Raw genomic sequence first — 25,908 nt, 5'->3', positions numbered from 1 at the left:
AAGATTACTCGAGCTCTCACTATGGAAATCTTTAAGAGGGGAATAGAGCAATATTTCCCATGTTTTATTCATAGAAACCTTTTTCTTTTCATTGCAAGAGCATTCCTTTTTTTTTCTGTGAAAGAAAACAATTGTTTTACCACATTTGAAAAATGGCAGTTTGGTTCTATTTACATAGTCAATAAATAAATGAATAAAATTTCTCCCCTACACATAGATAAGTTTGAATTAGCTCCTGTGTCTTTCTTTAACCGTAATGCTGCATAGTAGTCTATTCTCAGTATCAGGATCCTAAGATTCTTTAAAATAACTCATCTAAAATAGTCTAGAAAGACTGTTTAGAACAACTCACAAAAAGTTGTGATGCTCTTAAAATGCAATAAAATACATGATATATTCTTCTGTTTTTGTGAAATACACTTAGAGACCTTTTATGTTTTTACATGCTAACACATATTGTTCATGGGAGGAGAGCTAAAGGTGGTATGCCTCCAGTTGTGAAAATGCAATATTTTTAAACAGTATTAAATTGAGTAAGTTAAGCTATAAAATTACTGTTTTACTCTGAATAAACAATTATAGAATAAAAGGAGGGAATGTTAGATATAATGCAAACTATTTAAAATGACACGCTATAATTAATGTGACATAGACAAGAAAGATTTGCAGGGCTTCATAGTCATTGGGAATCACTAATCTAAGCTTAGACTTAAGAAAATTTTACTATATTGAATTTTCAAACCAGATTTGCTAGCTATTAAAATTGTACCAAATACAGCTCTGAAGTACCATTATCAAATATTATTTAAAAGTAATATTTAGGCAGTTAAAAACTTAGGCAATTTGGCTTAAGTTTTTTAAAAAAATGCTTTATATGCCTTGTAAAATTATGAAAAATAATAACAGATGCAGTTCATCTAATGCAGTACCATTTACCTACCATGTTTTAGGTTTTTTGCTTCTTGGCTGTTTTGGGTTTTTTTGCTTTTGTTTTTAAAGCAGCTACATCACACTCTTGCCTCATATTGAACTTGCAGACAGCTTAGTTCTTTTTCCCTGAACTTCTTACAAGCCAGGCTTACTTTTATCCAGTACTTCTGTGATTCTGATGTTGACAGTTGAAGTTGGGAAAAGGGGTTTTGTTTTAGAATAGGAAGATGATGAGCTCACTTTTCAACCTGTTTCAGTTAATTGCTGGTGGGATGTTTAAATAGAGATGTTATAAAGACAGAGATACAAATTTGAACAGCGGATAGAAAGTCAAATGTACAGAGAAATTTGTGACTTTAAGTAATAAATACAACTGTCAGAGTGTTCTGTATGGAGATGAAGTAGCTCTGGGAGGTACTATTGCTCTCTCATACAATCTCAAGCAGAAACTACTCAGAGAAGGGTTCTTAGCCCTTTCATTAGTAAACACTTCAATTTCACTGACATCTCAAAACTTTTAAGGTACAGTTTAGAGCAGTGGTTCTCAACTTTCCTAATGCCGTGACCCTTTAATACAGTTCCTCATGTTGTGGTGACCCCCAACCATAAAATTATTTTCGTTCTACTTCATAACTGTAATTTTGCTACTGTTATGAATCGTAATGCAAATGTCTGATATGCAGGATGTATTTTCATTGTTACAAATTGAACATAATTAAAGCATAGTGATTAATCACAAAAACAATATGTAATTATATATTGTGAAATATTTATTTCTAATTACAAATAAATGAAATTTTGTCTTGAAGCATGGTGTAGCATGGGTAACAGTCTTAATATAACAACAGTAAACTACATTGCTACATTTTGCAACAGTATGCGTAAAAAGCCAACGTCAGTTCGAAGGTTGAGATTGCTTCTTTCTCACCAGATCAGAAATTCTCGGGGCAGTCTTTACAAGAGCACAACGAAGATCATCTTCAACAACAAGTCTACTTCTATATTTAGACTTGATAACCAACAAGCTGGAAAACCCTGTTTCACAAAGACATGTTGTTGGAAATGGAAGAAGAAGGCGCAACACAGTCTCAGACAGAACAGGTTATGACTGCAAACACTTGATCCAGAATTTTGTAACTGGCATTGTGGAGAAATCAGTTCTCGCTGCATCGTTGTTAATAAGTTCAATGAACTCCTCTTGTGCTGTCTCAGGAACATCTTCAACTTTGACTGTGAATGGGCTTCTGGCAAGTGCAAATGGGGTGTCAGGTAGATTTGGAAAGTACGATGAAATTTCGTCTGCAAGCATGTGCAAGTGTTCTTTCACAGAAATTATCATCGTAATCCTTTTGTCTGGTTCAATGTCATGTTCCTCAAAGAAAGCAGATAAGGTAGGCCACATGTAAATTTCATTTTCATCCAATTTTTTTTGCCAAAGCTGAAGTTTCATTTGGAATGATCGGATCTTTTCAAACAAATCGAGGCATGTTGCATTTGGTCCTTGCAATGATAAGTTTAACTCATTCAAGATGGCAAAGATGTCAACCAAGTAGGCTATTTTCTGCAGGTCACTTTTATTGCTGAAAAGTGCTTCGAACTGCGGTCTAGCTTTCTGATTAAAAAACGTTTTGAGTTCATCATGAAGCTCAAAAACACGTTTTAAAATTTTTCCTCTCAACAACCATCTCGCTTCAAGTGTGAAATAGCAGAGCATTGTTCAGCGCATCCAACTCATTGCACAGTTGCGAAAACAGTCGCCTGTTTAAAGTGCTCGCCTTTACAAAATTGACAAAACTTATGACGCTTTTCATTACTTCTTGTAACTCTTGTGGCAGCGTCTTCGTTGCTAATATTTGCTGATGAATCATACAGTGAGTTCTGATGACTTTTGGTGGCTCATTCAGTACCAAACGTTGAAATCCAGATCAACATCCTAGCATAGCTGGAGCACCATCTGTGCAAACACCACAAACCTTTTCCCAAGAGCTCTTATGCTCTTTCATAAATGAACCAACTGTGTCAAATACATCACGTGCAGTAGTTGTTGTTTCAAGAGGTTTGCAAAAAAGAAACTCATCTTTAAAGTCGCCATCATTAATATACCTCACGTAAACCAGTAACTGTGAACAGTTTATAACATCTGTAGATTCATCAAGCTGTATACTAAATATTGGAAGTGGAGCAGATTTAATTTCCTGGATTACCTGATCAAGAATATCAGCAGACATGTCATCTATTCTTCTGCGGACAGTGTCGTAAGATAAGGAAATTGTACTCAATTTCGTAACACATTCGTCTCCGATCATAACTCGAACAGTGTCTTTGGCCACTGGCAACAGTAAATCCTCAGCAATGGTGTGAGGTTTCATAGCTCTGGCGATTCTGAGTGCCACCAAATATGAAGCTTCAGTGGCTGCTATGTTTTGTTTGTGGTACTTGCCACCACTGTCAAGTCTGGCTTTCTTGAGTCCATCAGCTTTGCTTCTAAAATAGTTGGTATCCTTGCCGGCAAAGCTCGGATGCTTGCTATCAAAATGGTGTTTTAGTTTGTTCGGCTTCATAGATTCGGCTGATAGAACTTCACAACAAATAACACATTGCAGTTTCTCAATTCCTGCTGTAATTATTGAGGTAAAACCATACTGTAAAAAATCCTCACTATATTTTCTTTTCTTAACATTCTTCCCTACACGATCCATTGTCATGGGATGGTTTGCTAATGAAAATAATATATAACAATAGCTTTAATAATACAAAAGATGATACATGGCATAGTTCAGTCAATACAGTTCATTAAAGTTTCCTATGACTTACCATTCTCTGTGGGGTTTTTTTTTACATACCTGTTACTATCACAAGGGGGCAGTATTCGCATCAACGACAGCTGAATATAAAAAGACCGATCAGCATCCAGATTAAGTTCCCATGGTACAGATACTTATTTTTTGCAGAAGTTGATGATTTTACAGTACATGATTTTACATTTACCCAGTAATTGTAATTCATGAAGTGTCGTTTTACCTCCAATACTGCTGCTTTCAACCCAGTAGCTGCTTTTAACAGAGTAGCTGCTGTCTACACATGTGTGACTGGTCCGCATTAGTACATTATGGTGCCAACCCTGTCACATACACCTGTATTTGTATGGGGTGTATGTGATGGGGTTGGTGCGATGATGTCATCACGCCGGGTACTCGTATGTGGGTGTATCTGCATGTGGACAGATCCGCCTGGAGATGGATAGAGGAGCGGTGTCTCAGTTCCTAAGACCACTGAAAATATGTGTTTTCCGATGGTCTTAGGCCAGTGGTCAGCAAACTGCGGCTCAGCAAACCGCGGCTCGTGAGCCACATGCGGTTCTTTGGCCCCTTGAGTGTGGCTCTTCCACAAAATACCGGCTCTTCCACAAAATACCGACTTCTGCACATGGGCCACAAAGTTTCAATCGCACTATATGTGCGCGCCTGCACGTGGTATTTTGTGGAAGAGCCACATTGAAGGGGGCCAAAGAGCCGCATGTGGCTCGCGGGCCGCGGTTTGCCTACCACAGGTAGGGAATTCTGTGACAATCAGGTCAAGGTTGGGGGCACAATGAACAATGGAAGTCTAGTCAAATTCCAGCAGTGCCTATTACATTTGAGTGCATTTTAACTTTTTTGTGTTCTAATGTCTGAGATTTATTTTAAAAAAGCTTATGATAGTGGCTAAGAGTATAAACTTTGGAATAAAACAGTTCTTTAGCACCTAACAGCTGTGAGAACTTGGATAAACTCCATGAATTTCAGTTTAGTTATTACTAACATGGGATTCACAATGGTACCTATTTTATAGGGTTGTTTTGAGGATTAAATGATAATGCATGTAGCATGCTTTGATGTAGTATTTGGCTCATAATAAATGATCAGTATGTGTTAACTGTTTTGGTTATAATATTTTAATTTTAGCTTATCTTGAATTATTCAAGCTTTTTTCTAAATCTACATATCATGTTCCTGGGATGCCAATATTGTCACTGTCTCTTTCATGAGTTGTAAGTGTTGGTTGAACTTCACCACAAGGCTAGTTTATGGAGAGTAGATTCTATGGTGGCCATTGGAAATGCTAAAATACAAAAATCATTAATCCAACCTGACTTCTTTCATCAGTTTTGCTATCTGTTTTCAGCTTAATTTTCATTAGTATTATCATTTTAGCCAAAGTTTCGTGAAATATGGTGGCTCGTATTTTATTTATTTTGAAATATTGATAAATCCTGTTTTATTTCTCTTTGAATCTAAAGACTCGTTAAAACATTGTGGGGAGGCACTGTAAAATGGGAATAATACTTAAATAGGTGTTAAATAATACTTAAGCATTAAATGCAATAAAGTATACAAAAATCTGTTCATGTTAAGTCTTCAAAAAAAGTTTCTCTCTTCATCTCTCATACAATAAAAAATCTCAAAAATATTGTTTGTTTCTTCAGAGACAAGAAAGTTTATCAGTTATGTCATAGAAGAGAACTGTATCAGTCAGCAAAAAGCAAATCATATTAGGGACTTCAAACCTAGGCATTTAACACAGGAAATTGATTACACCAGTGGTGGTATAATTTTTATGAAATGCTGGAGGTTTCATTGGCTGGCCAGAGTCATCTTAAATTTTTATGAGAAAAAAATTTGGTAGACATTTATTAGCTTTAAACAAACTTTAAAAACAAATTGAGTATTTCAAACAACTAGGGAAAGATGTATTTTGCTCATAGATCTATTCTAAAAGTTGAAAATAAATAAATTCTAATTATATATCATATTAAATATGGTATGTAGTATGGGATTACATTTCTTTCTCAGTGATCCTATGCTTCCCAAAGGGGATTATTCTTATAAATAAATGGATTTTCTTTTTAATCAGTTGCTTCATATTACAACCATAACTCTGTGGGTGGGATGTGCTTTTCCTGGAGTTTCTAATTGTCTTTCATTTTTTATTATTGAGAGAAAAAAACCACATGAATGACTTTTCTTTGACCTTCTTACTCATGGTATCTGTTCTTTAGAATCTATTCTATTCCTCTTTAAAGATGTTCCTATAAGACTCCTCACTCAGATTCTTATTTAGACTGGTTGTTTTCCAGGCCTACAGCACAGTTTTAATCCTGGGATTTCTTTTTTTCTTTTCATTAGACAGTTGCATTATATTGATCATGGTTTCTTTTCTTGATTTTCACCTTCAACTTGTTGGAGTTCATTCTTAAATAAATTTGCCAGAAAGGGGGCATGGTAAATAAACTTGAATTTTTATATAACTAAATAAACCTCTCCTGGACTATGATTTTTTTCATCAGTTATTTACATGACTAATTGTCTTTTTCAGATCTCAACTCACATTCCCTGACTATCTTATTTTAAATTTCAAATCCCCTGTATTACCTACCAGTCCTTCTTCACTGCATTTTTTTTTGTAGCACTTTATCACAATCTCACATGCTATATATTTTACTTATGTATTGTCCTTATTTCCCCACTAAAAAGTGTCATGGAACAGACATGTAGTTTTGTTCACTGCTATATCCTTGGTACATAAAATCATGCCTGGCACATAGTGGCCATTTAGTAAATAAGTACTGAGTGAGTTAGTGAATTTTTCCCTCACTATTTAGTTACAAATCTAGGTTATAAATAATGTTCTCTCTGAACTTTCAAGGGATTGCTCTATCATCTTTTGGTATCTAATGTTATTAACATGAAATGTAATGTCAATCTGACTTGTTTTCCTTTTATAGATGACCTACTACTCCCTTTTTAAGAGCTTTAATATTCTTGAATCTCTAGAAATTCCCAACAATGTAAAAAGATGTGGGGTTTTTTTCCCCCACTGATTCTATTAGGCATTTCACTGATTCTATTAGGAAGTCCTTTCAATTAAGATTGTTGTTTTTCCAGCTCTGGGAAATTTTATTTTATTTATTTATTTATTTATTTAATTTATTTATTATTGATTTTTGAGAGAGAAAGGGAGAAAGAGAGAGAAACATCCATGTGAGAGAAAAGCATTGGTTGGTTGCCTCCTGTACATGCCCAACAGGGGATTGAACTAGCAACCTGGGTATATGCCCTGACCAGGAATTGAACCTACCACCTTTTGATGTATGGGACAAAACTCTAATCAACTGAGCCACACTGGCCAGGCTTAGGAAATTTTATTTTGTTTTAAATCTTCTCTTGCTTTTTTTCTGTACTATTTATAACTCTTATTGGGTATCACATTTACTATATTCTTTCCCCTTGATGTTTCATTTTCCTTATTTTTCTCTATTTAATTTGACATCTCTTTAATGTAAATATTGATATTTTTATTAATATTTAAACAGTGAAATCTGGCATACTATTTTCTTTGACTAAAATGAAAATACCAAGTAGTAGGTTAAAATAGGATAGATTGATTTTAATATTTGTGTATTACCAATAATAATGAATGACAAAGGTGGCTTATCACAGCAGGAAAAGGAAGTATTCATCAGTAAATGATCACTGGTTTACTAGAAAAGGACTTAGTCTTATTTCTCATCAGGCATGATATATTTTAAATATTTTATAGTAAAAAAATATTACACACTCAGAAAATTTATAAGTAGGGATGTTCATCACAGTATTTATAATATGGGGGTTGCCTAAATGTCTGATAGGACACTTTAATAAGTTGTATTAATATTATAAAAATGCTTTGTAGACACAACAAGCTATATTTTCAAAAGAATATTTAATGACATTGGAAATTATACATTATCTTATTAATTTATAAATATATATATTTGTATTTATATATTAATATAAATTTTTACACATACATGTTTAAAGAGAAAGACAAGTGGAAAATATTGCTAATACAGGTCCATAATCATCTCTATGAAACCCTTGGGCCCATGTGTATTTCTGAATTTCAGAATTTTTCAGGTTTTGAAACAGTAATATATGCATTTACATAATAGCATTTAGAGAAGTAATCCTAATCAAACATTAATATTTCTGTAGTGAGACATGTACTATTCACATTTATTTAGTAGGATACATAAAGTCTGTAGTTTCATGTCATCTGAGGACACATTTTGCTACTAAATGAGTTTGTGCCAAACTTAATTTAAAATTTTTCTATTTTTTTAACTGTTTTGTATTTCAGAATTATGTGCATTTTTGGATCAGTAGTACTTAATTTGAGCAATGAGATTTTGAATGATTTTTAAGGTTTTGTTCATTATAATTTTTATATAGTTCTATATTTATAGGAACATGTATGTTTGTTATAGAAAACAATATTTTAGTAACAGATTTTTAAATTGTGACTGCATATACTTAATTGAATTAAATTTTCTTATTAAATCAGCCTTCCCTAGAGAAAGGAAAAAGGCCAAATTCACCAGAAGATACTCATTCGTTATTTAGCAAATACTTATCCAGTAATTATATTAGACAGTTAGACAGATATGAGCAGAGTTGGAAGATAGGCCAGGTACAAAAGGTCACCAGGTTGAAAAAGCCTATAGTACCTAGCAACCAGCAAAACTGGGAAATACAGATCTCACCCCTAGGTTGACCTTTCCTACCTTTGCATATCACTGGTCATGCAATTTAGACTCCCTGATCTTTCATATCACTAATCATGCGTTCAGGCCCTCCCCTGACCTTTCCTCCTCTGACATGTCCATAGTCATGTGATAGACCCCCTTGGAGGAGGAACAAGGGACCTAGAGAATAGCCTCATATGACTCCCATACAAGCCCTTGCACCACTACCCTCTTAAGCATTAAGCCCTCAAGACAATGAGATTCTGATCCACATCAGATAATCTTAGGAACAAAGCCCTGGGTCTGTTGACCACAGAGACAGTTTTGGTCAAATTAGAGATAACATCTAGGCCAGTGGTTCTCAACCTTCTGGCCCTTTAAATACAGTTCCTCATGTTGTGACCCCCAACCATAAAATTATTTTCGTTTCTACTTCATAACTAATTTTGCTACTGTTATGAATCATAATGTAAATATCTGATATGCAGGATGGTCTTAGGTGACCCCTGTGAAAGGGTCGTTCGACCCCCAAAGGGGTCGCGGCCCACAGGTTGAGAACCACTGATCTAGGCCTTAGTTGTGTTTCAGCTCCAGGCCCAGAAAAGCAGCAAGGCCAGCTGAGATGACTGGCTGTGATGATTAATGACCCTCTGCCCTGGTACTGACCAATCAGTAGAGACCGTGAAAGGACATACCTGGAAGAGCTGATGAAATTCTATTGAGATCTTCTACTGATACCTCCCCTAAGGTCCCTGCCTTTAAGGAGAGGATAAAAACCCTCAGGACTGAGGACCCAGTGCAAGTGCTGTCTAGCTCGCTAGCTCTAGAACCATTCATGCCTCTTCCTTCAGGTGTGTCTGTTTGCTTTCTTTCTCCTAAGCTCCAAGGGCTCTTCTTTTGCCTCTGTAACTTTTTTCCTGAGCTGACTCAACTTCCTCCATAGCTCACTTCTGCCTCTGACTTTCTAAATAAACTGTTTGTATTTGAGTCTTGGCTCTGAATTCTTTCTTAGCCAAAAACTCAAGTGCCATGGTTGCTGAACCAAGGTCCAATCACTGGTAACATTCTGGTGCTGTTTCACCACCAACAGTAATTACTGTTTTAATAAATTAATACTTTAAACCACAATTTAATACCATTTCGCACTCTTCTTATTGTCAGAAATTTAATAATTTTTTTAGTGACCAGAAGACTTTATTTTTAGTGAACACATAGCCAAATAGACACAGACTATGACTATAGCAGACTTCAGTATAGTATATACTTGATGAGAAATTTAATAATTTTGACAATTACAGTTGTTCACCAGGATGAAAGGAAGAAATAGGAAATTTTATACATTGCAGGTTCAGTATTAATTGATATCACCATTTTGGAAAGCAATTTTTTTAAAGATTTTTTTATTGATTTTTAGAGAGAGAAGGGAGAGGGGGAGAAGAGAAAGAGAAATGTCAATGTGAGAAACATCAATTGGCTGCTGCTTGCACACCTCACACCAGAGATTGAGCCCAAACCTGGGCATGTGCCCTGATGGGGAATCGAACCAGAGACCTTGCATTGCGTGGGACAATGCCCAACCAACTGAGCCACACTGGCCAGGGCTATACTTTTATATTAAAATTTATGTAACCAAAATTAGGGGAGGTTGAGCTGTTATGATTAATCTAATTTTGGTTATCTAAGGTATAATCAGTAGAACTTTGTATTGCTCTATTCTTTATTGTTTAAAATCTGCCTGATCTCTATCGCTACCTTTTCTTGCTTTAGTAAATAAATACTTGTTTTGTTTTTATTACTTGTCTAAAGAACCATGTCTAAACTATCTATCCCAGTTTCTCACACAAGGAAGGTTGGGCATCAAATTATGTGTACAGTGAATTCTTGTCAAACAATTCAGTTGTTGAAAATAATCTAATCTTTCTTTGTTTTGGATTTGGGATGCACTAAACTGATTTTTTTATTCTTGTAAGCTGAGCTTTTACATTATGTTCTTTCAAGTACATTTATAAAAGTTTGGAAAACATTTAAAAGCAAGACAGAAATGTTAGTACATAATAATTTTGAGTGTTGTTTTTACATTGTAATACAGTGGTTATAATGGGATATGTTTTTTAACTAAAACTTTAAGAATTGGCCCTGCTAGTATGGCTTGGTGATTGAGCCTCCACCTATAAACCACGAAGTCACAGTTTGATTCCCGGTTAGGGCACATGCCGAGGTTGTGGGCTTAAACCCCAATAGGTCGATCAATGATTCTCTTCATTGAAGTTTTTATCTCTCTCTCCCTCTCCCTTCCTCTCTGAAATCAATAAAAATATATTTTTTAAAAATTTAAGAATTGCATGTTTTGACAGATTGCACTTGATTTAGGCAGATGTAGGTAGGACTTAACGGGCATGGAGATCATACATAAATGGATACAACGTTTTTCTTCTTCCCTACTCCCCATCTAGTATTTTAAGTGTTTTATATTTACACTAGAGGCCCAGTGTATGAAATTCGTGCACTTGGGGGAGTGGGGGGGGAGAATCCCTCAGCCTGGCCTGCGCCCTCTCACAGTCCAGGAGCCCTCGGGGGATGTCTGACTTAGCACTGCCGCAGAAACAGGAGAGGCTCCCGCCACTGCTGCTGCGCTCGCCAGCCGTGAGCCCGACTTCTGGCTGAGCGGCGTTACCCCTGTTGGAGCGCACTGACCACCAGGGGCAGCTCCTGCATTGAGTGTCTGCCCCCTGGTGGTTGGTGCACATCATAGCGACCGGTCATTCCACTGTTTGGCCGATTTGCATATTAGCCTTTTATTATATAGGATAGTTTCTTTATTTCTTGTGGTCTGTTTGATAGAATTAATTCTCTGAAAAGTTTTTGGCTTATTTTTAGATTGGCCAAAGAAAAAATGATGTATGAAAAAGAAGCAAAACAACAAGAAGAAAAGATTGAAAAAATGAAAGCTGAAGATAGTGAAAATTATGCCCTTAAAAAGCAGGTAAGTCCTGCCAGTGTGGCTCAGTTGGCTGGGAGTCATCCCATGTACCTAAAGATTGTGGTTCAATTCCCGTCAGGGTAATGCCCAGATTGCGGGCTCAATCCACAGTAGGGGGCATGTAGGAGGCAGCCGATCAATTATTCTCTCTCATCATTGATGTTTCTCTCTCTCTCTCCCTCTCCCTTCCTATCTGAAATCAATAAAAGTATTAAAAAAGAAAAGAAAAAGGCAAGAAAAATATTTTTTAAAAGCAGGTAAAATTATATCTTAAATAATAATAGCTGCCCTACCTGGTTTGGCTCAGTGGATAGAGTGTCGGCCAGTGGACTGAAGGGTCCTGGGTTCAGTTCCAGTCAAGGGCACATGCCTGGGTTGCGGGCTCGATCCCCAGTGAGGGGCATACAGGAGGCAGCCAATCGATGATTCTCTCTCATCATTGATGTTTCTTTCTCTCTCTCCCTCTCTGAAATCAATAAAAAATATTAAAAAAAAAAATAATAGCTAACATCTACAGAATACCACATTAACTAATAATAATTAACTGAAACACAGGTCAAATAATTTGCCCAAGGTCACACAACTATTAAGTGGCATTTTGGACACTGGCTCTGGAACTTGTACTCTTTTTTTTTTTATTCCAACACTTATTTTATTTATTTATTTATTTATTTATTTATTTATTTATTTTAATTAAATCTTTATTGTTCAGATTATTACATTTGTTCCTCTTTTTCCCCCCCATAACTCCCCTCCTCCCAGTTCCCGCCCCACCCTCCGCCCTCACTCCCCACCCACTGTCTTTATCCATAGGTGCACGATTTTTGTCCAGTCTCTTCCCACGTCTCCCACACCCCTTTCCCCCCCAAGAATAATCAGTCCATTCCCTTTCTATGTCCCTGATTATATTATGATCACCAGATTATTTATTCACTTGATTCTTAGATTCACTTGTTGATAGATGCATGTTTGTTGTTCATAATTTGTATCTTTACCTTTTTCTTCTTCTTCCTTTTCTTAAAGGATACCTTTCAGCATTTCATATAATACTGGTTTGGTGGTGATGAACTCCTTTAGCTTTTCCTTATCTGTGAAGCTCTTTATCTGACCTTCAGTTTGAATGATAGCTTTGCTGGATAAAGTAATCTTGGTTGCAGGTTCTTGGTATTCATCACTTTGAATATTTCTTGCCACTCCCTTCTGGCCTGCGAAGTTTCTGTTGAGAAATCAGCTGACAGTCGTATGGGTATTCCCTTGTAGGTAACTGAGTTTCTTTCTCTTGCTGCTTTTAAGATTCTCTCTTTATCTTTTGCTCTTGGCATTTTAATGATGATGTGTCTTGGTGTGGTCCTCTTTGGATTCCTTTTGTTTGGGGTTCTCTGCGCTTCCTGGACCTGTAAGTCTATTTCTTTGACCAGGTAGGGGAAGTTTTCTGTCATTATTTCTTCAAATAGGTTTTCAATATCTTGCTCTCTCTCATCTTCTGGCACCCCTATAATTTGGATGTTGGTACGCTTGAAGCTGTCCCAGAGGCTCCTTACACTATCTTTGTATTTTTGGATTCTTTTTTCATTTTGCTTTTCTGGTTGGTTATTTTTTGCTTCTTCGCATTTCAAATCTTTTCCTTGATTCTTGCGCTCCTCTGGTCTGCTGTTGGGAGTCTGTATAGTATTCGTTATTTCAGTCCGTGTATGCTTAATTTCTAGTTGGTTCTTTATCATAACATCGAGGGTCTCATTAGATTTCTTGAGGTTCTCACTACATTTATCGGCGGCTTCTAGACAGTTCTTAAGAGACCTTAAAAGTGTGGTTCTGAACTCAATATCCTCCATTGACAGTTTTGTCCTGTTTCTTTGTCTCCACATTTTTTATGCTTTCTTGGTGCACCCCCTAGTGGTCTTTGTGCGCAGTCTTGTTGTAGTTAAGCCTTGATTGTTGTCGGCAATACCGGGGGTGATTTGACCTCCAGGCTAACTGGCTATGAGAGTCCGCTGTGTCTGCAGTGGGATAGCTTCTGTGCTGGATCTCTAGGGCGGTGCTAATCTAGCGTTTGCCTGAGGCTATCCAGCAAATGGCTCTGCGCAGGGCTTGGGCGGGGCGGGTCCCCGGGGATCTACAGGGCGGGCCAGAGCGAGCAGTTATGGCTGCTCTCAGTTCCGTCCCTAGGGGCTCTGCCTCACAGAGTCCCAGCAACCGCTGCAAACCTCGGAGAGAAAGCTGCCTTCGAGTTCCGACCGAAGCCAGACAGTCCCGCTTCTCCAGTTTGAGTCTGGGTCCCTAGACACTTGCCCGGATCTGGAGCTCAGAGTCTGAAACTCCCTCCCGCGCCCTCTGCCGCCAGCCCGCTCCGCGCGCACTCCGCACCTCAGTATTTCACTTCAGCACTGCGCCTCCTCTGAGTCTGGGTATGATATTCTCTTTCCTCCTAGTTGTAGAATTTCCACTCAGCCAGTCTTCCTGTGGTTCTGGATGATGTCCGTTCCATCTTTTAGTTGTTTTTTGAAGTGGTTGTTCGAGACAGCAATCTCTGGCGTTAACCTATGCCGCCATCTTGGTTTCCCCCACAAAGCCGGAACTTGTACTCTTAACCATTAAGTTATTCTGCCTCTCCAATTTTAAGTATTAAATATAAAAATGACCTAATCTTATCTATCTCTATATATAAAAGCCTAAGCAACCATTATGACTGAACGACCAGAATGATCGGTTGGCCGGTCACTATGATGCACACTGACCACCATGGGGCAGACGCTCAATGCAGGAGCTGCCCCCGGTGGTCAGTGCGCTCCCACAGGGGGAGCACTGCTCAGCCAGAAGCCAGGCTCACAGCTGGCGAGCGCAGCTGCGGTGGCAGGAGCCTCTTCCAACTCTGCGGCAGCACTACCAAGCAGCAGCAGATGCAGCGAGCCCGGATGAGTGCAAGTGGCGCAGTGCCTGACCCCGGCTTGGGCTCCTCCCTGGCCGCCTGCTGCTTGGTACACTGCTACATCCCTCAGGGGATGTCCAACTATCGGTTTAGGCCCGATCCCCGTAGGCCAGGCAGTTGGGCATCTCCCGAGGGGTCCTGGATTGCGAGAGGGCGCAGGCCAGGCTGAGAGCCCAACCCCCCCTTGCACGAATCCATGCACCAGGCCTCTAGTATTAAATATATTTAAATTCACAAATATTTCCCCAAACTGATGTAAAGACCACCAAAATAAAATATACTTTACCTTTTTCAGTAGCTACTTTTGATTATCTTCATGACAGATTTTGGTCTCCTTAGCATTGCATACGAGGCTTTTCTTGATTTTGATACCTGCTTATCTCTACAACCTTATCTCTTGCCAATTCCTACCTGGACCTCTTAGTTTCTGCCTTTTAGTTTCCTGAACATGCTCTTTCTCCTTTAAGGCCTCTGAGATATTTGCACACGTCTGGGCTGTTCTTCCTACTCCTTTTAGCTTCCCTCTCCTTATTAATTCCTATTCACCCTTTACACCTCCCCTACACTCCACCTCAGTGCTGCGTTAGGTGCCCCTCCTCTGTGCTCCCATAACATCTTATTTACTCCCATGATAGCATTTATTGAATATTCATTCTAGGCTAACAAAAAAAGAGGATATCAGGGGAACTTCCTCATATTCCCACCACAAAATCTATCAACCTACCGACATCTGTACCCATAGCACCTTCTTTCATATTAGAGTGAATTGCATGCCCTAGCCCTGGTTACAGCCGTTAGTGACATTGTTATTTCTTTCCCTTATGTAACCTCAACAGCATTTGACACAGTAACCACTCTCTCCTTGACACACACTTTTATATTGGCATCTTTAATAGAATAGTCTCCTGGTTTCCTTTCTATTACACTGCCAGTATTCCTCAGTTTCCTTTACTGAAACTCTTTTTCCTCTCTCCCTCCTCCTCCACTTATTTATCTACCCCACCTCTACACACACACACACATTTTATTAAACCTTTAAGATTTCTAAAATCCCTCTCTATGTAATCTCCTATAACTTTAAGTACCATCTTTATGCCCATTTATTTACTCATTCAACAGATATTTATTGATGTATACAGTTCAGGTACTCTTTTAGTCATGAAGTTAAAAACAATAACACAACAAACAAAATCCCCCAAATCCCTAGTGCCAGTATCTCCCAAATTTATATCCCTGGGCCTGACCACTCCAGAGATACAGATACAGATATACATATACATATACATATACATATACATATACATATACATATACATATACATAGATATTCAACTAATTACCTGCTTCACATATCCTCGGGGTTGTCCAAAATAAAAATCTTGATCTTCCCTCAACCCAACCCATTCCCCTAAAACAGCGATTCTCAACCTGTGGGTCGCGACCCCTTTGGGGGTCGAACGACCCTTTCACAGGGGTCACCTAAGACCATCCTGCATATCAGATATTTACATTAAAATTCATAACTGTAGCAAAATTACAGTTATGAAGTAGAAACGAAAATAATTTTATGGTTGGGGGTCACAACATGAGGAACTGTATTTAAAGGGCCAGAAGGTTGAGAATCACTGTCCTAAAACAAAAAGCTATCTCCTCTCTTATTTTCCTCCTCTCTTGTAAATGGTTACTTCCACCCATCCAGATTCCCAAACTAAAAATTTAGTGGGTCCCTTCTTGATACGTCTCTTTCTTTCTAATAACCACATCTAATAACATCAAGTCCTGTTTCTTATTCCCTCTATTTCTTTCTACTGCCACTATCCTAGTCCAGTTCACTATCATCTGTTGCTTATACAATTGCAAAAGCCTCCTGGTTGGCATACCTGTCTCTTGACACCCTCTATTCCTTCCCTACCACAACACCCAGATTGATCTCTTCAAATTCACTTCTTTAAAATCCAAAGTCCAGTGCATCGAGAATAAAATCCAGATGACACTAGGTAAAAGGAAAGTATGAACAAATATATACAGATTAATCTCAAGATTTATATTTTAAATCAGCTTTATGAGCTCTCAGTGGTTTTCACCCTATAAATTATGTTACAAATGGTTATAGTGCACAATTAATCCAGACTTAATTTTGCAAACGTCATCACTTAAAGTGGATTTTTCTGTAGGTAGTTGCTTTTTGTGGTGCAAAACGAATGCAGTGGCACCTGAAACATCTTCTTCCCCAAGCTATTCAGGAAGAAAACCTTTTTATTTTCTTGAGCTTCTAGGAGAGCCTCCCTCCTCTGTGTGTGTATACAAAGGACGTTTGTGTGTCGGTTATTCATAAATTGGGGAGGATTTGAATACGTGTAAATATAATATGTCCCAAATATGTTGATCTTGATGAACTAACAGCTCTTCAAATCCTACAAATCTTCATAAGATTTACATATTAATAGAGCCACTCCTTTTTTTTAATGTGTGCATGATATCTCTTTTTTTTCATCCTTTTCTTTTCAATCTGTCTATTTTGTTATGTTTGAAGTGAGTTTCTTGTAGACAGCAAAAAGTTGGATCCATTCTGTGAATGTTTGTCTTTTAGCTGGTGAATTTAGATGATTTATATTTAAAGTAATTAGTGTTCTTGTCAGGGTTTAAGGGACCAGATTATTTTTGACTCATGGGATTCTTCTTACATCCGTAACCATTTAGCAGTAATCACAAACATAAGTCAAATGAATTTCTTCTTGTTTGAGAGAAGGATTTTCCAAGGGCATTCCAAGAAGCCCTTGTGGAAGCTGCAAGGCTTCTTAAGATCTAGCCTCTGGTCTTCTGTCCCAGAATCCCACCTCCATTACATTCCGTTGGTCACATAGGGCTAACCCAAATTCAATGTGTAAGGTAACTGCGTAAGGCAGAAATTCCAGGAAGTAAGGATCATTGTGGGCCACAATGGAGACTTGCTACCACGACCACTAATTCACATGATAGAGTTGAAATCAGAGTTATGAGCAGACCCTATCATTTAGCTAATCACTCTGGGACTTGACTTTCTAATATGTAAATTGAGATTGAACTATATGACCACTTATGTCCCTTCTGACTCTGATTCTCCATCTGAGTTTAAAAGAAATTGATCAGCCGAAACCAGTTTGGCTCAGTGGATGGAGCGTCGGCCTGCGGACTGAAGGGTCCCAGGTTCGATTCCGGTCAAGGGCATGTACCTGGGTTGCGGGCACATCCCCAGTGGGAGGTGTGCAGGAGGCAGCTGATCAATGTTTCTCTCTCATCGATGTTTCTGACTCTCTATCTCTCTCCCTTCCTCTCTGTAAAAAATCAATAAAATATATTTTTAAAAAAAAGAAATTGATCAGATTTTAGTTCAGTGTTTATTCATTGTTATAATCTGAGCCTTGCTAAGCCTCCCATAACTTTCATTTTATCTGAATAACTTCCGCAAAAAATTGTAATTTGTTTTAAAAGAAAGACATTAGTGGGACTGCATCCTGTTGAGTTCCCCAAAGGTTCCTTGTACCTCCCAATCTGTGTCAAGATCCTGACTTAACTCCAATCTTGTCATAGCATTAGAATAAACTGACAGTTTATTCAGATATTTTCAACAGAGGCACCATTCATTTGAGTGACTTCCTCCCAAAGGGAACACTTTGAAAGGTAATACTCATTTTGTTTAGTGAAAGGATTTTGAGTATGTCTTTACTATATAATCACACCTTATATACTGTCTTTTAAAACTATTTCTGACAGTTATAATTCATTGTTATAAGGTAAAGTATATGATTTATGACCTTGGTAGAAATGTGGTTTATGGACTCCAAATCATTGTCACCACTTTACTAGAAGCCTTTGGCTCCCTGTGGCATGTTCTTATAGAAGTAGTGTCAAATGTTTGTTTTCATGTTTATGCTCCTATCCTGGATTGGAAGATGGAGACCTTCTCTTTTTCATCTTTGTATCCACTGTACCTGGTGTTCTACAGCTGTAAAGGCTGCTTAATGAATGAATTGGAGCTGGTGTACAGGAAAGACTGAACTTTGTCCTCACATAGGTCAGACTCCCATTTTCATAAACTGTTTGATGATTCTTGCTCTGTGAGAATGGATAAAATAATAATGAGTAGAAGTTATTTTGGATAGCATTGTTTAAAGTTTATTTCAGCAACAACTTACTAAAGCTTTAAAAAAGTTTACAAGTATACATTTTGGCTTATCATGTGTTTGACCTAATTCTTTCTATTTGTGTCATCTTGTTTAATTTCTATAAGCTATTCTCAAGGGAAGTCCATAGGAGAGGAAATATGAATGGCTTACCTAATGAAATGTGCCAGCCACTGATTTTTTTTCACATGTATTCAAACCAGATAAAAATAATTGTGACAGCAATTAAATATCTAGGCATACTATGCTTAGCTGTGAAGTAAAGCCATGATTCTACATTTGAAATTTTTAACCTGTACCTTCTTAGTAAAAGAATTACAAGGTCAGCAATAAATTTTCACCTGAAAAAATATGGACAGAGCATCCGTGTATATTGTAATACTGAATTACTGAATTTTTTTACAGTATGAGCTATGACAAAACTGTTGGGGAAAGGAAGGAAGGTACTGGGACTTATTAAAGTTTCTGTTAAATATAGTATGATTGCCATTAAATTGTCTTTGTTTTATATGAGCTAGGTAATAAAGCTTCTCAGTAAAAGTTCAGATTTTGTACCCATTTAACCAAAGTTATTTGATCAAACATGAGTTTTTGTCCTTTTTTGTTGTTATTATTAATTCTTATCCACAGATATTTTTCCATTGATTTTTAGAGAGAGTGGGAGGGAGGGAGGGAGGTGGAGAGAGAGAGAAACATTGATGTGGGAGAGAGACATCGATTGGTTGCCTCCCTCATACTCCGACTGGGGCTGGGGATCAAACCTGCAATCCAGGTATATCTGCTTGACCAGAATAGAACCCATGACCCTTTGGTGTGCCAGCCAATGCTCTAACCACTGAGAAACACCAGCCAGGGCCAAACATGAATTTTTGGAAATAAATACATAAAAGATCTGTGTCACTTTCTGAGAATAGTTTAAGGAAATATAGCTTCTTCCCCACCTTAGGTAAAAGACTTACTTGAGGTCCAACATCTGAAACTAACTTATTTACCCTCTTACTGATTGGGTTTCCCAGCCATTGATTTGATATTTTTTTATGATTTTATATGTTACCGTCAGATTTGAATGATTTGAAGTCCAGAAATATCTGCTGGGTTAAATATTCCTGTGTTTAATTCTGTAGTGTCTGTCTTCAGGAGGAATAGGCAGAAGTTCAGATTCAGAGGGGTGCCAGGTTGGTAATTTGGCTCAAACTACATGGGGAGAATAATCTGTCTCCTAAAATGAAGCACAAGGATAAGTAATAACTTTTTATGCATGATAAGCATCAAAAATATGAACCTGCTGGTCTTTGCTTTTCATTTTTCTTTACCTCTGTCTTTCAGTGAGAACCTCCTGCAGTGTGCACACAATGTGATCAATAACTCAATAACTTTTTTCATGCAGTAATTATCTCCATGTGATATTATCTGAACACTGTTTTTCTTTATTACTCAGAAGATGCAGGAGATATTTATATAACCAGCTGATCCCATTTTGGATAAAGGTGATTCGTGACAGCAGGAGAAATAGTTTATTTTAAATAGCCTTTTAAAATAAATGCTCTATGGAAAGCTTTTCTAGTTAATTTTCACTTAGCACAAAAAGGTGATTACCAAATAGATTTAGATCTATAACTTGTATTTTATATATTTTACAGCATGATAGTCATTCTAACTTCTAATAAACACAATTTAAATTAAAATATTGAACTGTTTTACATATCCATAATTTTTTTTCTGATTCCTCTAAATCACTTTAAACATTTACAGAGGTGTTAGCTAAACACATACGTTCTATTATTTCTGCATGTCTCACAGATACTCTTATTATAGGCAGAGATCCTGCAAGAGTCCCGGATGATGATCCCAGATTGTCAGCGCAGGTTGGAAGCTGCATATACTGATCTTCTGCAGATATTAGTAAGTAAAGACTTCTCTGTCTTTTGTTTAAAATTTTTTTCAATTTAATATATAAAAGGCCAAAATTTTAAATATTTTATGCTGAAAAATAGCTGGTGACATATTTTGTTCACTTACCCTGTGTACTAGTATATTTTAAAATAATTAATGGATTGTAAATTGTGTTTAAGTTATGCCTCCAGTAAAACTACTATGTCTAGTATGTTTATTCTGCTTATTTAAACTTAAGTAAATATATTTGAGTTAACATGTTAGGTATTCATGGTACTAATAATGTACCCCAGCATCTTGAATTATTTGGTTTTGATACATGAAGATCTTTTTTTACACATTGTTTGAAATTTTAGAAGATCCAGATGTTTCAAATAAATTTGGCATAATAAAAAGGATCTGGAATTCTTTCAGATTGAAACCTTAATTAATTTAAGTGGAAAACAAACCCTATAATATAGACAGTCCTCTCATACTAACTTGGAGGTGGATAACACTATTAAACTTGCTTTATAAATGCCTTGTGATACAGTGGTAGAGTCATTTTATAAAGAATTCTAAGAATAATTAAAAGTCATCTTATTCCCTTCCTAACACAGATTAAAGTATAATACTACATACAAGCCAGTTGTTACTATTGTTTAATAATAATTTGATGAATTCTAACATTTACTAATCTTATTTTATATTTATATTCCTTGAGCTAATATTAATTACTAGCTACACAGCTGTCTCCTGACTCATAGTCGTTCTCTATATAACAATAATAATGTGAGGCTTTTTCAGGATGATCATATGTATTCTTTGAAAGAATGAGATTTGTTTTCCCACCAAAATAGTATTAGGACTGAATCTGGAGAGAGAGAGAGCAATGTTCACATTTTACTTTAATTTTGACATAGAGCTCCATATTTACCTGTCAGAACCTTTTAAAGGCAGGATAACTTTCCTTAACAGCCAAAAATGAAGCTAAGATTTTGAAATAAAAGTAGATGAAAGCAGGAAATAATTACTCTATTAAAATACACCCAGAGACAGAAGCACCATCTGTATTTCCTAACAATTTAAATGACTTTTTTCTCTCGTGAATCTAGTAGCTGAGAAAGTAATAGAAAGTGCTTGAAAAAAATAGTTTTGTCTTTGGATGATGTATTCGTGGATGTATTCAACAATATCTCTACCCTCAAAGAGCTTATATTTACTGAGCGAGAACAAAGACATGTTTAGATATAATAGAGGTTTAAGAAATTCTTAGCTATACTAGTAGTCTGAATTAAGAAATTTTTACTCCTTTTGCTTTGTTTTATATTAAATAAATACACATTTTACTCCCTCTGCTCTGTAACTTATATAGCTCCATCTTTTATTGACCTGACATGAATTACTGACCATAGCTTTATTTATTTATTAAAAACCAAGCAAAGTTTCCTATGCATAATAACTTATGTAATATTATTTCATTTATTTTTTACCAGTAAAAGTTTTCTGTATAAAGTATCAAGGAAAATTTCAGTCTTTATATATCAGAAAAGGAAAGATGTTAGTATTTTGTTTCCTTGTAGTAGGGTATATAATGCTCATTAATAAGCAGGCATTTCAGTTTTATAATTCAAAGATTGTACTTAACTTTGGTGTGACACCAGTAGTTTTCTTTGTCACTGTGAGTAGTTAGTTGAAGGGTTATTTTGTTTTAAATTTTATTATATATGTAGCACGTTAATAAATCATCATGTTTAACTTTTAGTCCATGACTAATAAAAAATCCCTTTTGTATTGTGATGTGTTGACAAGAATAAATTTTTAAAGTTTTTTTCTTAAATTTTTATTCACTTAATGTCAATAGCTTTACATGTTTTTCACTTATGATGTGAGAATACACAGTGAAACCAAACCAAACCTATGTCCATTGTTACCTGTAAGAAAAGCTTGGGTTCCTTTTTCTTTTAATTTTTGAGCTGTTTACATTGATGGTTTGTAATATTTGAGAAAAATAAAGTACTAAAGTTTTGAAAAGATAAACTTCCTTTCATTATATTTCATTTCAGGAAAATGAAAAAGAATTGGAAGAAGCTGAGGAATATAAAGAAGCACGTTTAGTACTGGATTCAGTGAAGTTAGAGGTCTGAAGCTTTTTTGTAGAGGGTGCTTTTTTGCCATTAATCCTGGGATTCATTCCACATTTTATTAGTTTTGACCACTGCTGTGTGTTCAAGTAGGATGAGAATGTGATTCTTTTTATGCAGTTGCATATATTTTTCTTTGCCTAATTTAATGTGTCCAATAAATGAATTCGTCTAATAAAATTGTTTATTTTATACTTTTTTACAAAATATTTTAATTAACCTTTCATTATTAAATCACAGACTTTTTTGACAAAATTAAAATCTGTTCGATTGCTTCATAAGCATGGCTTGAGTTAAAAACAGGTATCAATACCATTTTATTTTTTTAGACAAAAATCCAAAAAAAATTTTTTTTAATTTTATTATTTTTATTCACTGTTGTACCTATAACAATGCCTGGCATAGGGAAAAGAAGTAGAAATAATACATATTTGAAAAATAAATAATACATATTTGGTGAATAAATGCATGAACTAACATCAGTATTGAGTCCTGATTTTTTTCTACATAAAAATCTAAATTTTAACAATTTATTCTGAATAGGGTATATCTCCCTAATAAGAAAAGAAGAACCTCTCTATGGATGAGGCCTCACATATTTATGCCTTCAAAGCCTAACAGTTTCATTATTATAAACTAATGGGAAACATTTAAATTTTTTTCCAGAAAGACAGATTTACACAGAAAACACCAACCATTCAAATAAGATTCCTATGAACAATAAAGAATTGAATTGTATTTTAAGGGAATAATAATTATTGTCCATTGGTTTGCTGGGAAATGTTTAATGGCTCTTCGAGTTGGGAGAGGAACCTCTCAGTTGTAGCTTTTGCTGATTTTTGTAGTATAAATTCCACCACTGTGAGTGATTTTAAGCTATTAACATGACATCACTGAGCACAGAGTTGGGAAGATAGGAACCAGCTCCAAAATATACTCTGGCCATAGCTAAACCTGGATTATTTTTGATTAATTGGAAAAGGGCATTGCTTTATCACAAGGTTTTTGTTTTTTTTTCAGTACAATTATAAGTCCATTACCTAACCGTGGGAGTTTATTTTTTAAAAATATATGACAACTCATTTAGTTTTCTTCTATTTTTAGAAAATGTGTATGAGCTTATATCACCAGCCTAACATGAGCAGTGATCTAATGAACCAAAATAGTAATAATAGCATTTAAACTTTAAAACTAATAATTGAAAAAATAATAAACTTGAATTTTTGCAGCTATAAAATACATAATTAGAGTACGGTTGGTCTGATTTTGGAAGTTGCAAATGATCACTAGAAATCAAAACATGTACTGGATATGTCAAAAAGATTAGAGAAGGGGAAAATAATACTGTTCTTTCCTAATGTTATTTATAAAGGCTACTCTTGTTTTAAAACACAGAATGTAACATTTATAAAATCTTTGTATGTGCACAAAATTACTTCATCAGAGAATAACATCATAAGAAGCATTTCTAAATTGATGTCATCATCTTAAAACATATTATATGCCATTTTAAAAGTACTTGAGTAGGGGATAAGAGTGAGGAAATAAAAACTATAATTACAATATAAAATTTTATACTAATGTTCAATATTAGAGATTTTAGTACTAGGAGACTTGAAAATATTTTGTAAATGGAATTATTAATCACCAGGACAGGTTGGCTTTTTTTTTGTATACTTAGTTCTCCAAATAGGATATCATTTAAAGAAAGCATTTGCATGTGTGTTTTTTTTTAATGAAATGTAAAACATTTCATTTCAATCTTTTGCTAAATATATAAATATTGTATGTGTTCATAGCAAATGGTTAACTGACCGACCAATTAAAGCTTTAAGAGAACATATCATTGGATATAGATATAGATAACCCTAAAAATAAGAGAAAAATAATATTGAAGGAAGTTTTATAGCCAGGGCCTGAATCTTGTTTAATGGGAAAAATTATTTTCTTGCCAAAAAGAAAGAAAGATTAAAAAAATGTGTGTGTGTGTGTGTGTGTGTGTGTGTGTATCTTTAGACAATTCCTATCTCAACTATAGATTTTATACTGGATCTCTCTTCAGGTACTGATGAGAAGCAGCAAAAAGCTTACCATTCTGTGAAGGATTATTCCTGGGAATTTCTGACACATTCTGCTTACATTTTTATGGCCAAGAGGCACATTAAATTAAGAACAGTTGTAAGTAATTCAGCATTAACTTGTTTTTAAGCTTTTATTAAAATCCTAGACCTGAGTAACAATAGATAGAAATTTCCAAAAGTAATGTTGCCTTTTCTCACTGCTGCCAACACCTGACCCCCAACCAACATACAGCAGTTGCTAAATAAATATTTGTAGAATAAGTGAAAAGCAAGAACATCTCTAACTTCTGGAGTGAGAGAAAGAATGCTATGAAGGATTCCATCACATCCCAAACATAATACAGAGCTTTTCAAGCTGTTTAGATCACAAACTTCACTAAGAAACATTTTCCATTGTGACTCAATACATGCATGCAGGGTCTATATATACATAAAACAAGGAGTATCTTAATATGTACAATTTCTCAGATGTTTTTTATTCTGTTCCTTTTTTTAAATAGTCATCATGACCACCTGCTGTTGGGTTGTGAAAAACACTACCCAGATACAATAATATATAAAAAGATGATTTTTGTAAAAATTCCATCTATAAAACTTCTAAGTTGTCAGAGTAGTTGTGTAAGTGAATGTGCACAAAGTTATACACATTGTTGGCATGTGCACAAAGTTATACACATTGTGTCATGGTAAAGTATAATCACTTACCATTTGTTAGGTGTCCTTAGTCCTTGCACAGATAATACAATGGCTTCTGTAGAATAGATAGGCAAAACAAAGACATACAAGTGATAGAACCAAGTAGTAAGCCCAACTTTTTTCTATAGTTTTCTGTACAGCGAAGGGCACATCATTTCTAGGAAAGTTTATAGATAAATAGAAATAGAACGTGTGGAATGTGTAAAGTCACCAAATCTAGACTAGTTTTAATGCTGTTAAGTTCTAGAATTTCACTTGGACATTCTTGGCTAAAGGGGTTTCAGTTCTAGTAAATCAAAGTACTTCCCCAAAGGCCTGGACAGCAGCTTTCCAGCTGGGCTTTTAGGACATTTGCGTTCTGGAGAGGTATCAACATCCTAAGAACTAGGTTATTTATCCTTATTCCTATTTTGTTCCAGGTGGATAAGTATGTAAAAAGTTCCTTGGGAAGGAATGGGATGAGTAATGAAAGATGGTTAAAACATTATATCATAACTAGAGGCCCAGTGCGTGAAATTCGTGCACGAGTAGGGTCCCCTAGCGGCTAGCGGCTGGGGCCTCCCTTCCCCAGCT

General features: G+C 36.0%; 1 protein-coding gene across 1 annotated transcript in view; it reads left to right on the top strand.

Annotated features, from left to right (window-relative positions):
• The window catches only part of TBCA (tubulin folding cofactor A), a 62,778-nt gene extending 38,037 nt beyond the window's left edge, over window positions 1–24,741 (top strand). Inside the window, exons 2-5 of the mRNA XM_081088789.1 lie at window positions 11,351–11,456; window positions 20,358–20,444; window positions 22,481–22,555; window positions 24,621–24,741. Of these exons, the coding sequence (XP_080944915.1) occupies window positions 11,351–11,456; window positions 20,358–20,444; window positions 22,481–22,555; window positions 24,621–24,659 (307 nt within the window). The 3' untranslated portion in view covers window positions 24,660–24,741. The remainder of the gene's footprint in view (window positions 1–11,350; window positions 11,457–20,357; window positions 20,445–22,480; window positions 22,556–24,620) is intronic.
• Window positions 24,742–25,908: the final 1,167 nt, after the last annotated feature.

This window comes from Myotis nattereri (assembly GCF_964212035.1).
Source record: "Myotis nattereri genome assembly, chromosome: 4".
Lineage (NCBI taxonomy): Eukaryota > Metazoa > Chordata > Mammalia > Chiroptera > Vespertilionidae > Myotis > Myotis nattereri.
This window is presented reverse-complemented; position numbering and strand designations above follow the sequence as displayed.